The sequence below is a fragment of the Solea senegalensis genome, linkage group LG9 (assembly GCF_019176455.1).
Source record: "Solea senegalensis isolate Sse05_10M linkage group LG9, IFAPA_SoseM_1, whole genome shotgun sequence".
NCBI classification, from domain to species: Eukaryota; Metazoa; Chordata; class Actinopteri; order Pleuronectiformes; family Soleidae; genus Solea; species Solea senegalensis.
The window spans coordinates 11,570,925-11,583,752 of NC_058029.1; the positions used below are offsets into that span (position 1 = coordinate 11,570,925).

General features: G+C 43.1%; 1 protein-coding gene across 3 annotated transcripts in view; it reads right to left on the bottom strand.

Moving 5' to 3' along the window:
• The window catches only part of LOC122775063 (nuclear factor of activated T-cells, cytoplasmic 1-like), a 57,496-nt gene extending 45,474 nt beyond the window's left edge, over positions 1-12,022 (bottom strand). Inside the window, exons 1-3 of one of the 3 annotated variants that reach the window (XM_044034766.1) lie at positions 11,511-12,019; positions 6,611-7,715; positions 4,612-4,771 (exon numbers count right to left, since the gene is read on the bottom strand). In XM_044034766.1, coding sequence (XP_043890701.1) covers positions 4,612-4,771; positions 6,611-7,715; positions 11,511-11,631 — 1,386 coding nt within the window. In that variant the 5' untranslated portion in view covers positions 11,632-12,019. Of the gene's footprint in view, positions 1-4,611; positions 4,772-6,610; positions 7,716-11,510 lie in introns of all 3 variants that reach the window. The other 2 variants (XM_044034767.1, XM_044034765.1) reach the window with 2 other exon arrangements.
• Between the last annotated feature and the right edge of the window lie 806 nt (positions 12,023-12,828).

Sequence of the window (12,828 nt, forward strand, 5' to 3'; positions counted from 1 at the left end):
CCCCTTGCCCAGCTAATGTCTCTGGTGGCTCATACTAAATACATAAGGAAACATGCAGTCCTTTACTTTGCTGCATCTCTATGGCTCCAGATGTTGCTTCTTTTAAAATCAACCAAACAGCTATATCCCTCAAAGTTGTTGTTGAACTTCAATGTTATGTCATAGAGGGAACAGTTTCAAGCACAACCCTATGTCTAGACCAGTGAGAGTCCAAGTTCCATAATTTGTTACGAGCACATCATCCCCAAAGAACCATCATCCAAACCTACAGAGAATCTGAGCATGATGGTGCATAAAGAACTGCTGTGCCCCCCAAGAGCACTACTAGTAGTGCTGTGTCTTACCTCATAAATTTGTGGGCCGTCTGGTTATCACCTCAAACCAGTGAAAACGATGCACATTTTGCGTCATTTTTCCACTTGTTATTAACTGGTAATTAGTGGTAGCCCCCTAGCAGTGTCAGGGAAGCCCCATAGATAAAGAACCACTATTTCAGACTGGCATAAATACCCCTTTGGGTAATGAATAATTGCCCTGCGTAAGCTCGAGCAGCACTTCAGGGTAGACCAAGCCTTTTGAATATCAAACAAGAGGTGGCAGTGGATTTAATGAGCAATTTGTTGTTACAGTATAGCTTGCTTTAGATCTGGGGTTTTCTTTCAGACACAACGCAGCCAGGAACCATTGGATCCCAGGGTGAAACAGCAAATGTGAAATGTGAAGCACATGTTTACCAACGTTTAACAGTTTATTTGCCTTACATACTGTTTCAAAAGAGCAGATATGCATATTAAGTCACATGTTTATGGAGATGATGACCAAATCCTGCTAGGCCAGTCATTATTCTATTATATGTATTGTTCAACTGGTGGTGCTCTCTGATGTTACCATTGGCCAAGCAGATGTCTCTGTTTACCTGACTGAGTTTGCACCTAAGGGCCTTAACAACACCTTCAGTGAATCCATACTTGGGATCAGAGCTGGGTCTCCCATCCTCTGTAACTATATTTTCAGTTAAAATACAACACCACTTTTTTCACCACTTTGTTTCCCTGGAAAGAAACAATCAATCAAAGTCATGACAGTATTCTGATTGAAGTTAAACCTGGTTGCATGTTTTCCTGAACACTGCTATGAGAATCATCCTTGATGGCATAGCTGTGGTTAAAGAAGGCAACGTCTGGAACTGTGTGAGGGGAGCTGACAGAGCACCCTAGATCCCCTTAATGGCCCTGTGGTCTACTGTTGTAAATATAGTGGAAAAGCAGCCACAGGGGTCATAGAGTGGACCAATCATGAGAAAGGAAGTGAAAAGGCTGCTGACGCGCAGGAGGGGGTCGAGAGATGGGGTGCGAGTCCAGAATGAGTTAATGAGATTCTAAGCAGGATGTACAGAGAGCTGGTGCAAGCAGCAAAGGGGTAAAACGTTGAGGTAACCCATAATCTAGAGGTTTTTACTGGTGCACGGGTGAAATTTTGATACTCCATTCTCCCCACACACCCTTTCCACAAACTCTCAATCCTGCACTGAATGTGTTGTGGTTGGTCCACTGAAGCTTAGGATGATGTCAGACCTTGGAGATGCTGAACTCGTATATGTGTGTGTGTGTGTGTGTAGGAAAACACCCTCGGCTTGTCACTCAATTGAAAAACAACAGCGGTAAATGAGCAGTTGAACTATTTGTCAGTTGCTGTCTCTCTGGGGGACACGGGAAGATAAAGAAACAGTATGTGCCTTCATGTTTTTCATCTTGGTGCTCCTTCATCCAGTGCTGCTTTCCAACACACACGTCACCATCACTCATTGCGCGTGTGTCTGATCATCCATGAGCTTAAAAAACAATATAGCTGTGGATGACTGGGCTTTGACCGAGGGAGGCCTGTTGCCGTGGGTTGGGGAGATGGTTGAAGGATGAATGGTTCACAGAGAGCGACACCTTAGGCCCCCGAGGGAGGGAGGGAGGCACCGGTGCATGGAAAGGGGAGATGGCGTCTGATGGGCGCTGGGTTTTTTGACTCCCAGACACCATCATCCCGCCCACCCACCCACCCACCCACCACAACAGCCTCACCACCACCATGCTCAGTCAACTTTAGGGCCACACGGGCCCTAATCAGCAGGATACAGAGCATCTCCTGGGGCAGCAGAGCCAAGCCCCAGCTGCCTGGTGACCCCCTCCCCCCACCCCTACACCACCAGTCTACTGGATCCATCCTTAAGCATGTATACACACACACTTCCTTAGCTGCTTCCTACACCAGCGCCCTCATGTCATTATTGACTCATTCTCCTTGACTGCATCCACCCATTCAGTGCCTGCCACTCATTACCACAGGGCACTAGGGACAACAGCATGCCTTATCCTCCAAGATTACAACAACACAATTTAATACAACATCACGCGACTGCAAAGCCTAAAAAGGTGATAAAGCAGAAAAAAAACCTCGATAATGGGAACTTTTGTACTTTGACTGTGCAAAAACTCTGTCTATAGACTTCTCTGCTCATAATATTTTAGCCTCTGGCATTTACAAAATAATTGCCAATTCCTTACAGCTTCTTTCCAGATATCCCAATTGACTGTACAGGGCATAAATCACCCCCCGCCAAAAAGTAAGGGTGAAATGTAAGCTAAGCTAGTAAGGGAGAGCTGTGCGATGGGAGAGCAGCTGTCATCATATTTTCCCCATGACTACTAATCACCAACAATTGCTTGACACACACAGCAATACTTAAACAGCATCCTTTGCAGAGCAACACATTTGTGCCAGCATGGTGTGAAATAAACAACCCATCAAGTCATCAGTCTAAATCTATGGATCGCTGACCCATGACTTTTCCTTCTCAACCCCTGAGTGAGTCAGAAAGTGGCATCAACTGAATCCAAACAGTCTCACTTTGCCACAGCTGTACACGGTGGCCTGAGTCTGGTCAGCCTCATGGGGTGAAATGTTGATTCACTTGCATGTGGATGGATGTACAAAGGTTTGTAAAGAAGGGGAGTAATTACCTCTATTTACAGAGAAAACCTGAAGGTTGACAGGCCTGTCTGTAACACCCCGCTGGCCAACAGCTGTGTAGTGCATTTGAAGCGTAGCAGGCCAGGATGTGATGACAACATTTATTTACAAAACAACTGAGGCACTAACAACGTCAAATTCTAATTGCAACGCAAGGACAGAACACCAGTCTGACACTGTACTGTTTACTCTGGGTGCAGTGTTTGCTTTGGCTGCAGCTTTGCCTGAGAAATAGAATTATGGTTTAACAATCTAAACGTTCAGTCTTTAACAAAACCCCTATCCAATGAAAGCCCTATCATTGTTTTGTTTTTAAAAAAATTGAATGTTTTTTATCATTGACTGCATTAATCGGGCAAATTGACCTACAACCCTGAGGACACGCACGTCACTAAATCCACACCTTGAGTAAACTAAGATGTCAATGCCGTGTGATGACACTGAAATGGAGAAAGGAGCTCTGTGCTGTGCTGCTGGTGAGACTGACGCGTGCTCTTTAAGCGTTCGCCAAGTACAACAGTGAGAGGCGCTTGTCCTGCTCTATACTAATTGAGTCAGAATGCAGTGCTGCTGGTCAGAGCAGCCTTCTTGCAGCAGTACATTGACTCGGGGAATATTAACAGAGCATACAGGCATACACACAAGCGGAGGAGTAGATATACTGCACCAATGCTGTTAAAAGGTTCTGTTTGAAGTCTCTTAAAAACTAGATGATAGGGCTTAAAGCCTGAAACAATCGGTAACGCTGACAATCAGATACAATTACCTCTACTCTCTGTTTTGATTTCTACGACAGTGCAATGGTTTTCTGATGCAGCTTTGAATAAACAGAGCCAGAGTGCTCTAATCTTAGCAGACATGGAAAGGAAATCACAATGTCGTTAAGTCGTTTCTGGGTAACCGAATCTGCTTTGTAGCGTCATTTAAACTGACAAATTAAGCACAGACAAAAAGAAGACATTTCATAGCAGTGCTGACTGCTCCTTGACAAAATGTTGTCATTTTGTGTGCACAGCCAAACGTTTGTGTCACTAGCTTGTTGTTAATCAGCATGCATTTTTCTGGTAATTAGCACTGCTGTAATGAAAAAAATGAAAGTGAAATGTATACACATTAAACCAGTGGTTCCCAAACTTTGAATCTATGCTTTGGCAGCTGTGAATCATGCATAATTTACATCATGCACTAGGGCTGTCACTGTTTTTCAAAAATTGAGTTTGTACCAATTTATAATGATTTAATATGTTGCTACTTAATAGAAACACATGTCTGTCAACTTGCTTGGGATAGCGTGTGGCTCTGTTTTATTTGCATTATTACCTGCGGATGAGTGCTCTGTGTTTGTGCACAGGTGTTTATGACTACAGCTCACCTCAAGATGCAGTTGGAGGAAAGTCTCGCTCCTGTACAGTAGGCTTACATGCTGTCCTTGCTGCAGCTGACACTGTCATTTTAGCAGGAAACCATACATGTGTCCTGCATATACTGTATCTTTTTAATTCCGAAATAAATTAGAACAAAATGTGACAGCCCTATCATACACCATGCACCCCCAGTTGGGGAACTGCTACAGTGAAGAGTTGCCAGTACCTGTACCACAGGGTGTCCTCCAGAGAGCGCTTTCACAGCCCCTCGGCTGCCTTCGGTCTCATAGTGGGCCCGGTGGTGGGACTTGGGCTGCACTTCGATCTGTAGGTTGTATGGGCCGGAGCAAGATGGAAGCTGCCAGTCCAGAGATGGCAGAGATGGGCTGAATCAGCACAAGATATTGTTATTAGCTTAATCGAACAAATTATTAACAGAGCATACGGGCATACAAAGTGTCAGTTTTTGCTACACAAATTTTTACGATGGTGAATTAACTTATAACCAGACCATGACATACACTCTGGTCTCATGTGCTTTACATTTTCAGTCTGCTTGGAACAAAACCATGGAGAATGGAATGGATTTTTTTTTCTATATCTGTTGTATTCAATTTTTATAACTGAAATCACATTTGATTTGCCAAATTGGCATCTGTGAGGTTGCAGCTTTTCCATGCTTCAGTCACTACCAAGAAAGTCTAAATGAAAAGGTTCAGAACTTTCTTTAAATTTGTTTCAAATTAGGACACTTAAGTGTAACCCATCTGGCTTGGTCCTTCTCCATTTAATCATGGTCTATAATCAAATCAATTGAAGTCACTCACTGATGTGTGTAATTCTTTGGGCCTGGGTAATAATTAGTTGCTCCTCATATGAAAAATAAATGAGAGACAAATGTGTCCTGGTTCGAGAGCACTGTGTTTTTTATTATGGTGTGACAGGTGGAAACAGGCATGGGGCGTTAACAGACAGAAGAAGAGACATTTCTCTGGAACAAAAACTAATCTCACACCAATAGGCAGTCTGTCTGTCTCTTGATGCAATTATTATCTAATCCAGATTGATAACTACAAAATTATAAAACACAACCCCCAGCAGTATGGCAGACAATGGACTTAGACAGTTGGCAGCAGCAAACGTTGCAGTAGAGCATGATATCTCTTTCTCAGAACTGCAGCTGGCATCATTGTTTTCGCGACGGAGAGTCACAGCTTCCCATGTGAACACCGTGGTGATATCTAAACCAAAACAAACATGTGCAAGACAATATTTCTCTGCACCGGATGCCTGGTAAACGCAAACCTCTGACCTGAAGGGTGGCTCAACTGAAACCAATCTCTGGCATCTTAGTGGAATTTGTGGGCTGTTTGTTGACCCAAAACGAACTGATTTCCCCCTGCAGGGCTTTATCTGCCCACTCAGTGCATGACATCACGTTAGCTCCACACAAGGAGATGGGCCACTGGTTCGGCAGGCCAGAGGAGCAAGCCTCCTGATTAACCCACAGACTGCTTCCCCTTCAGCCAGGCCTGTCACCATTACTTCCTGTGGCTCACTATCTTAATCAAACACTGGATTTCTGACAGGAAAGAGTACTGTTGGCTTGAGAAAGAAATGCAGTGAGGGACACAATTGAAAATTAAAAAAAAAAAGGTTACCTCACTCAAAAAAAAAAGTCAATGACATAGTTGAACGTGTACACACTTTGTACATGTGTGGTTGTGTGCGTGTTATGTTTGTGTCGGTTGCTGTAGCAACAATGGCGCACACACACACACATCCTGGGCATCTCCTTCCTGTGAAATATGATTTTTGAAATAGTTTTGATCTTCAAAGTGAAACTTGAAGTGCATGTAACCTGTCTCGATTTCTGCATTTTGATACGACCTTTCAAGTTGAAAACCTAACAAATAAACAGCTCTAAATGTAGAAAGGTAAACAATTGAGCACTGTAGTGAGTCTGTTGAATGAATAATTTTTTCTTTGCACTGTCTGTAAATAATACCTCCCCTTAGGCAGAATGGTAGGAATAAGTTAACTTGCTTCATTGTCTATTCACAGGAAACTATTTAAAAGAAGAACTGCTCGGTTGGTTTGACATTTACTTTTTTTTTTATCTTTGAAGTCACAAGTGTGTCATCTTATGGATTCATAAAATTAGCTTTAATACAGGACCACTGAGTGCATTTAACATAGCAGAGGCCAATGATGGCTCCACTTACCTGAGGTAAGTCTTGGGTTTAGACCAGGTATATGGATGCTGTGGCACATCCAGGAACCCTCCACAGTAGTTCTCCTTCTTGAGGGCCAGTCGAGAGGGGTAGTCCTCATGGCAGAGCTCCCCATCAGGACCCAACTCCTCCCCACTTGGCTCCACTTTCAGGCTCATCGAGGAAGAGTGGTCTAGCATTGTCTTCCGTGTCTTGATTGGGATACCCTCCCCCATATCTATCACCCCATCTGTGGTTAGAGCATTAATGGCAGCCACAATGGCAGAGTTGGTGTACTGGTTGGTGTTGGCGAGCCAGTTCTCATCAGTGATGCTGACCCTGGGGGAGCCATGTGGAGAAAGGTTGGGTGACTGGTTGGGGGAGCAGGAGGTCTGACGGTAGGGGGCGCCATTGAGGCTGTACTTTCTCTTCCCCATTCCTCCCCCTCCACTGTTTACACCACCACCTCCACTGTAGGAAGGAGAGTTAGGCCTGGAGCCACGAGGTTGAGTAGGCCAGCCTTCCTCTGCCATGGCGCCTATCTGAGGAGAGGTGGAGGGCGAGTTGTGGGGGGAGCCTGCAGGGCCGCTGGCATGTGGGCAGGACAGAAGCGTGGATGAGCCTCTGGGAGAAACACAGGGTGACTGCCAGGGCGAGTTCTGTGGGGAGTTGTCATAGTTGTAGAAGCCAGACTCATAGGAGGATGCCTCAGAGTTGCAGCTGCGTGAGGAGATGCTACTTGCAGGGCTGAGACAGCTGGGATCTCGGTAGCCATCTGCATTGGGCAGTGTCAACGTGACGATGGAGTTCATGCCTCGTTTGATAATGTGGTCTTCACTGCTGCTCTCTTCCACCTCATCTTCGGGGTACTGGCTGTAGGCAGTAATCTCAATACGGGGGCTTTCCAACGCTGGAGCCCCATTGGGTCTCAGGCCATGGGGCAGATAATAGCCGGATGCTACATGGTTATCATTTTGGAAGCTGTAGCCTGGTTGGTGGCAAGAAGAAACTGAGATGATTGGACTGGACTGTAAAGTGTGGTACTGGGTGGCCAAACATGGGTTTCCCATGCCCAGTGGAAGGGACAGGCTGACATTTGGTGTGTAGCTGTATGCATCTGGAAAAAAAAAAAAAAAAGAATATATATTTTAACTCTTTTCACCATTATGGTAGTAATTACCTCTGATTACATTTCAGAACAATACCCCTACACAACTCCTACCAACATGTCTTGTGGTGACTGACTGCCTCCCTTCTTCACAAACATCTGGAGAAGCTTAGCAATCATCTCAGAGCAGTAACTGAACGTGGTTGCTGTGTAGTTGCAAGTTGCACAGTCAATCTGTTTGATCGGTTCATCTGCGTCTGTATTTTGCACACCCTGCTGTCACATGTACTCTACAGGAATTCCTCCTGCAGCGCTGACGGATGCTTTGTTTGATTGATTGCATCACTCACTGAGTGAATCAGGCCCTCCCCTATGGAAAACTGACAGCACTCTTGCACCGCTCTGAGCTTGTGATTAAGACCGAGAGAGTTTGCTGCAATGCTACACACATACACACACACACATACACAAAGGGCATGTACTAGCATGCACAAAAGGAAATCAGCTCAGTCAATGGGTGCACATATAGCCTGGCAGGTACCGGTCACCTCAGTTAGCTTTTTAGCAGCTGGCTGCTGTGTTGACAGTTGTAAAACTTGTGTCTGCCTTTTATTGATAATGTCAGGGTGTAAGTGATCACAGGATGAAAACAATTCAGTCCGAAACCCAGTGAAGGGCATTCCCCTTGATGCAGCGGGCTATATTTGTAAACCACAATGCTGCACATCACATGAAATTATGAATCTGTCACATGCCACAAAATATGTGGGCTGTCTAAAATTAGTTTGTGAGAGTCTATTTTCAGAGACGATTGTGTGATGTGCAACAAATAAGTTAAACTTACATACTTCAGTCAGGTTTTGGGTCCTTTACACTGTGTATAAGCAGCACATTATACAAAAGTGTATTATTAAAAAATCCTGTCTGGGATCCAGCTCTCTGGATGAGTGGCTTATAAATCAGTATTAAGATATTTTTAATGTCTAACTTATATGCCTAATTTATATATAGACTCGTGCAGGGATGTAAAACTCGTTTTAGTTCATCTCAACTGCGCTGGACCAGTAAAATAATAGCAAAATAACCAACATATAAACAACAAGATCTCCAAATGTTTACCTTTGTTTTAATTTTAATTAAGTATCTTTTTTACAAAACATATTGTGAACAACCTGAAATTTCTTAAAATAAGTGCAATTTCAACAATATTACGCAACACTTTACCATTTACACATGTGTATAACAACTTAGAGATCACAGTGGACCTACAAAGGCATAAAGCATGTATCTGAAACTGCCAAATATAGTATTTCACATTATGAGCAGACAGTAATCATGATGTGAAATTTTAACAAATTTATCCTGCGGGCCAAATTGGACCCTCGGGTGGGCCGGTTCTGGCCCGCGGGCTGTATGTTTGACACCCCTGGGCTAGTGTAATTCTTTTATCAGATCATTTAACAGTATTTTTACTCCAAATTTGCTTAACTGTCTTCTTGTTTGGATCAACAATAAAACAACTAAACTCTACAGTATCCACCTCTCATGCTGTAAACTCATCACTGCCCCAGTGATTATAAACAAACAAAAAAACACAAGCATGTCCTTAACACAGTCTCCTCTAAGTCTTTCCTCCATTCTTTGACCTTCCTTTATATAGTATAGAACTGACCAGATGATCTGATAATCTCCTGCACCTATCATGCACACCACCCCTTACTTCAGGCCTGACTTACTTTCTGACTTTTAGAATTACAGCTGTTTTTTTTTTCTTAACCCATGTGATCGATGCTTTAAGACACAACACACTTCAGTTTTTCAGCCCACTCGTGCACACTGAAGCGACACTCTGGCTTCTGCAGGTCACAAATGCACAAATGGAAGTCTGCTGAACATAATTACACAAGATCAATGTTTGTGGGGTGAAACAAATGAAAGGAAAATAAGAAAGACTCACTGTTACACTACAGGCAAAGTTTATGCAATTGTTTGTACTATTGTGTGCAAAATGCAGCGTAAGAAGAGAGTTACTTTGAAATCACAGATTACAGCGTGGTCTTTCTGTCCGCTGCCATTTCTCTCAATTATGCTATCATGATCAAAACACTTTCTCCCCACAACTAAACCAGCATAACTAAAGAATGGATGGGTTTAACCGCCGGGATTGTGGTTACACTGGGCTCAGACTGACGGGACCTCAGGGGAAGATGGGGGTTGCCCACAGAAGTCATCTGCAGCCTGTGGAACTAAGAACCCCAGGGCCACGTACTGCACATGGCTGACTATGGGCTGTGGCAAAACACCAGTAGTATGTGTCTGTGTGTGCCGGTGTGCTAGTGTGTCTATGTGTCTGGGTTTATGTGTGATAATAAAGCAGCCTCCGGCATACTGCTGAGACTGTGTGTGGTTCAGCATGTCTCCTTGTCAGGCGAGTTACCCCGGCATCACTGAACACACAGATCACAGCTTTTGCTCTCTCCCTCTCACCCCCTAACACACACACACACACACACATACATAAATACGCACATACACACGTCTGTTACCAATTATAAAGCTTAGGGCTGAGAGAATGAAATGAATAATAACACAGCCTGCACTCAACCATCTGAAACCTCAAAGACAAAATGGAATTCTCAAAATCTGCAGATGTGACTCCAGTACTAGAATTAGTCATTTTTGCACATGCACAAATTAGTAATGGGGATTTTGACCTCTGCGTTTAACCCATCCTTATTACACAACCAGTAGTGAACACACACAGGAGCAGTGGGCAGCACTTATCTGCTCCCAGGTAGCAATGGGGCATTGGATGCCTTGCTTAGGGGCATTCCATACTCTCTTCCCGGGATTTGAAATGGCAACCTTCCGGGTTACAATTCCTTTCCTCTTGGCCATGGGACAAAAAGACTTGAGCCAATCAGCAGCTTGTGATTAAATACATTTTTGATGGCATGAATCTTTAAATAAAATAGCTGAAATACAGAGACACATACTCTCTTAATGCCTGTATTATTCTACATATTGTAAGTGCCTCCATAATCAAACTTCACAATACATGGAGTACAATACAATACATTAATGGCTGACCTAGATAGATGCATAGATAATGTTCATTTCAAACATATTTGAATCTCGTCATGTTTAAAAAGGAGTAGGCAGAAATGTATATTTATGTATCAATTTATTTATCCCATGACCAAATATTTACACATTTATAGTAGTATTTTATACAATGTTCTTCGTGTTCAACCTCTTAATTTTTTTAAAATTTTTTATTTATTTATTTTCTATTATGACAATTTGAAATAAACCGTATCAATACAAAATCTATTGTATCAACATCCATTGTACAGGAGGAGAAGCACCTGCCAGCACAGCTGGAGACACCTATCACTGCTGATGCTCCTCAGTTTACAGGAGTAACAGCTAATTGTCCTCTAAATGCGTGATAAAGTGATAAAGTGTTCAGAATTTATACAAAATCATTTTCACCTAATAGCGTGTGACACTGAATTCGTTTTTAAGGGTTTAAACCTGTAATAAATAGTTCTTAAATGAATAAATAAATAAATAAATAAATAAATAACAAACAGTATTATTATGTTTGTTTATTTACATTAAGGGTTAGGGTCACATTAGTACAAGTACTTGGCCCAGACAATCAGGAGTTTACAAAGTCCTTATTCATTTGCACTGGCTACATCATTTAATGGCAACTCTTATTACAGTATGTTGATTTCAGCCAAAACTTTACCGCACAGCACAGACAGAACATCGACACTGGCTTTGAGGGCACTGTACCTTCTTCTGCAGACTTCATGTTGACGGTGACAGAGGTGAGAAGCTGGAGTCCCCGCTCCTTACCGGCTGTGGCTGCAAAGCTCAACTTGGACTCGCCGCTCAGGCAAAATGTATCCTGCATTCAACAAGCGCTGCGCAACTTTCTTCGCTTGGAAAGGCTGTGATGAGCAGCACCGTCGCCGACGAGAGTAGTGCAAGAGTTGGTTCACTTCATACACAGTTAAATTAAAGGCATAGTCTGCAAAGAATTTCGCAAAAAGCGCGAGTATACGTCGGAAACCACAAAAAGAAAAAAGGAGTGATGGACCGTGCGCTCCAAGGTTAATGGATGTGGAGACCAGGTAGTAGCTGAGCTGCTGTGGTGACCGTGAGGTGAGGTGAGTTGAGTGTAGCTGTGTAGCTGAGTTCAACACAGTGAAGGCTCACGAGAGTCTCCCCAGGTCGATGACGCAGAGCGGTTTGTCAGAGGGGCCGGCTCCGCTGCTTTTAAAGCTGGAAAACACCCTCCGCTCTCCCGTCGGTGCGCCGCCCATCCTTGGATGACGCGGCCGGCTCCTGCAACCCCCGAGACCGCCTGATGATGTCTTTCACCCTTGGAAACCGTCGGAGGTGTTGGTAGGTGTGCGAGACACAGGCAGGCACACGTCTGTGTGTGCGCGCGCGCGGACTGAGTGAGACCAAACTTTTTTTTTTCATCGCATTTATTCTAAACTATAAGCTCTATTCTACTCTATACTATACTATACCATACCATACTATACTATAAACGACAAAATATGAAGACAACATTTCCTTGAACATAAGCAAAACATACAATAAGATGTTTACAATAGTAAAAAACAATATAAGAATGGAAAACGTTTTACATTATATATTGGTGATAAACTAAAATATAAATTGTGTCACTTGTACCAAAGGCTGCATGGATACAAAAACGACACAAATTGGCATGTATTTTTCATCACTTACTTGTTTACTTTCTTTATTGAAAATCACATCTTTTCCACAATAAAATCAGTATCATTATGACAATTCTTCATAGTGATTTTTCCTGCCAGAACCAGTATAATTAGAGGGGGTGTTTTGTTATGGTTTTTCTTTCACATTTCCAGACAAATAAAAAGAAAAAAATGTGTATGGTCAAGAGTTTGGGGTGAAAATCACACAAAGGAGGGACACCTTGAGAAAATGCGCATTTTCAACACTTCCCAGATTTCCTCTAATTTGGATTTCTGTCACCTTAGAGAGAAAGTAATTCTTTCCATTCTCTTCTATAGATGGCTTAGCCTTAGCTGTTGTTAGTTTACCCACTTTATGA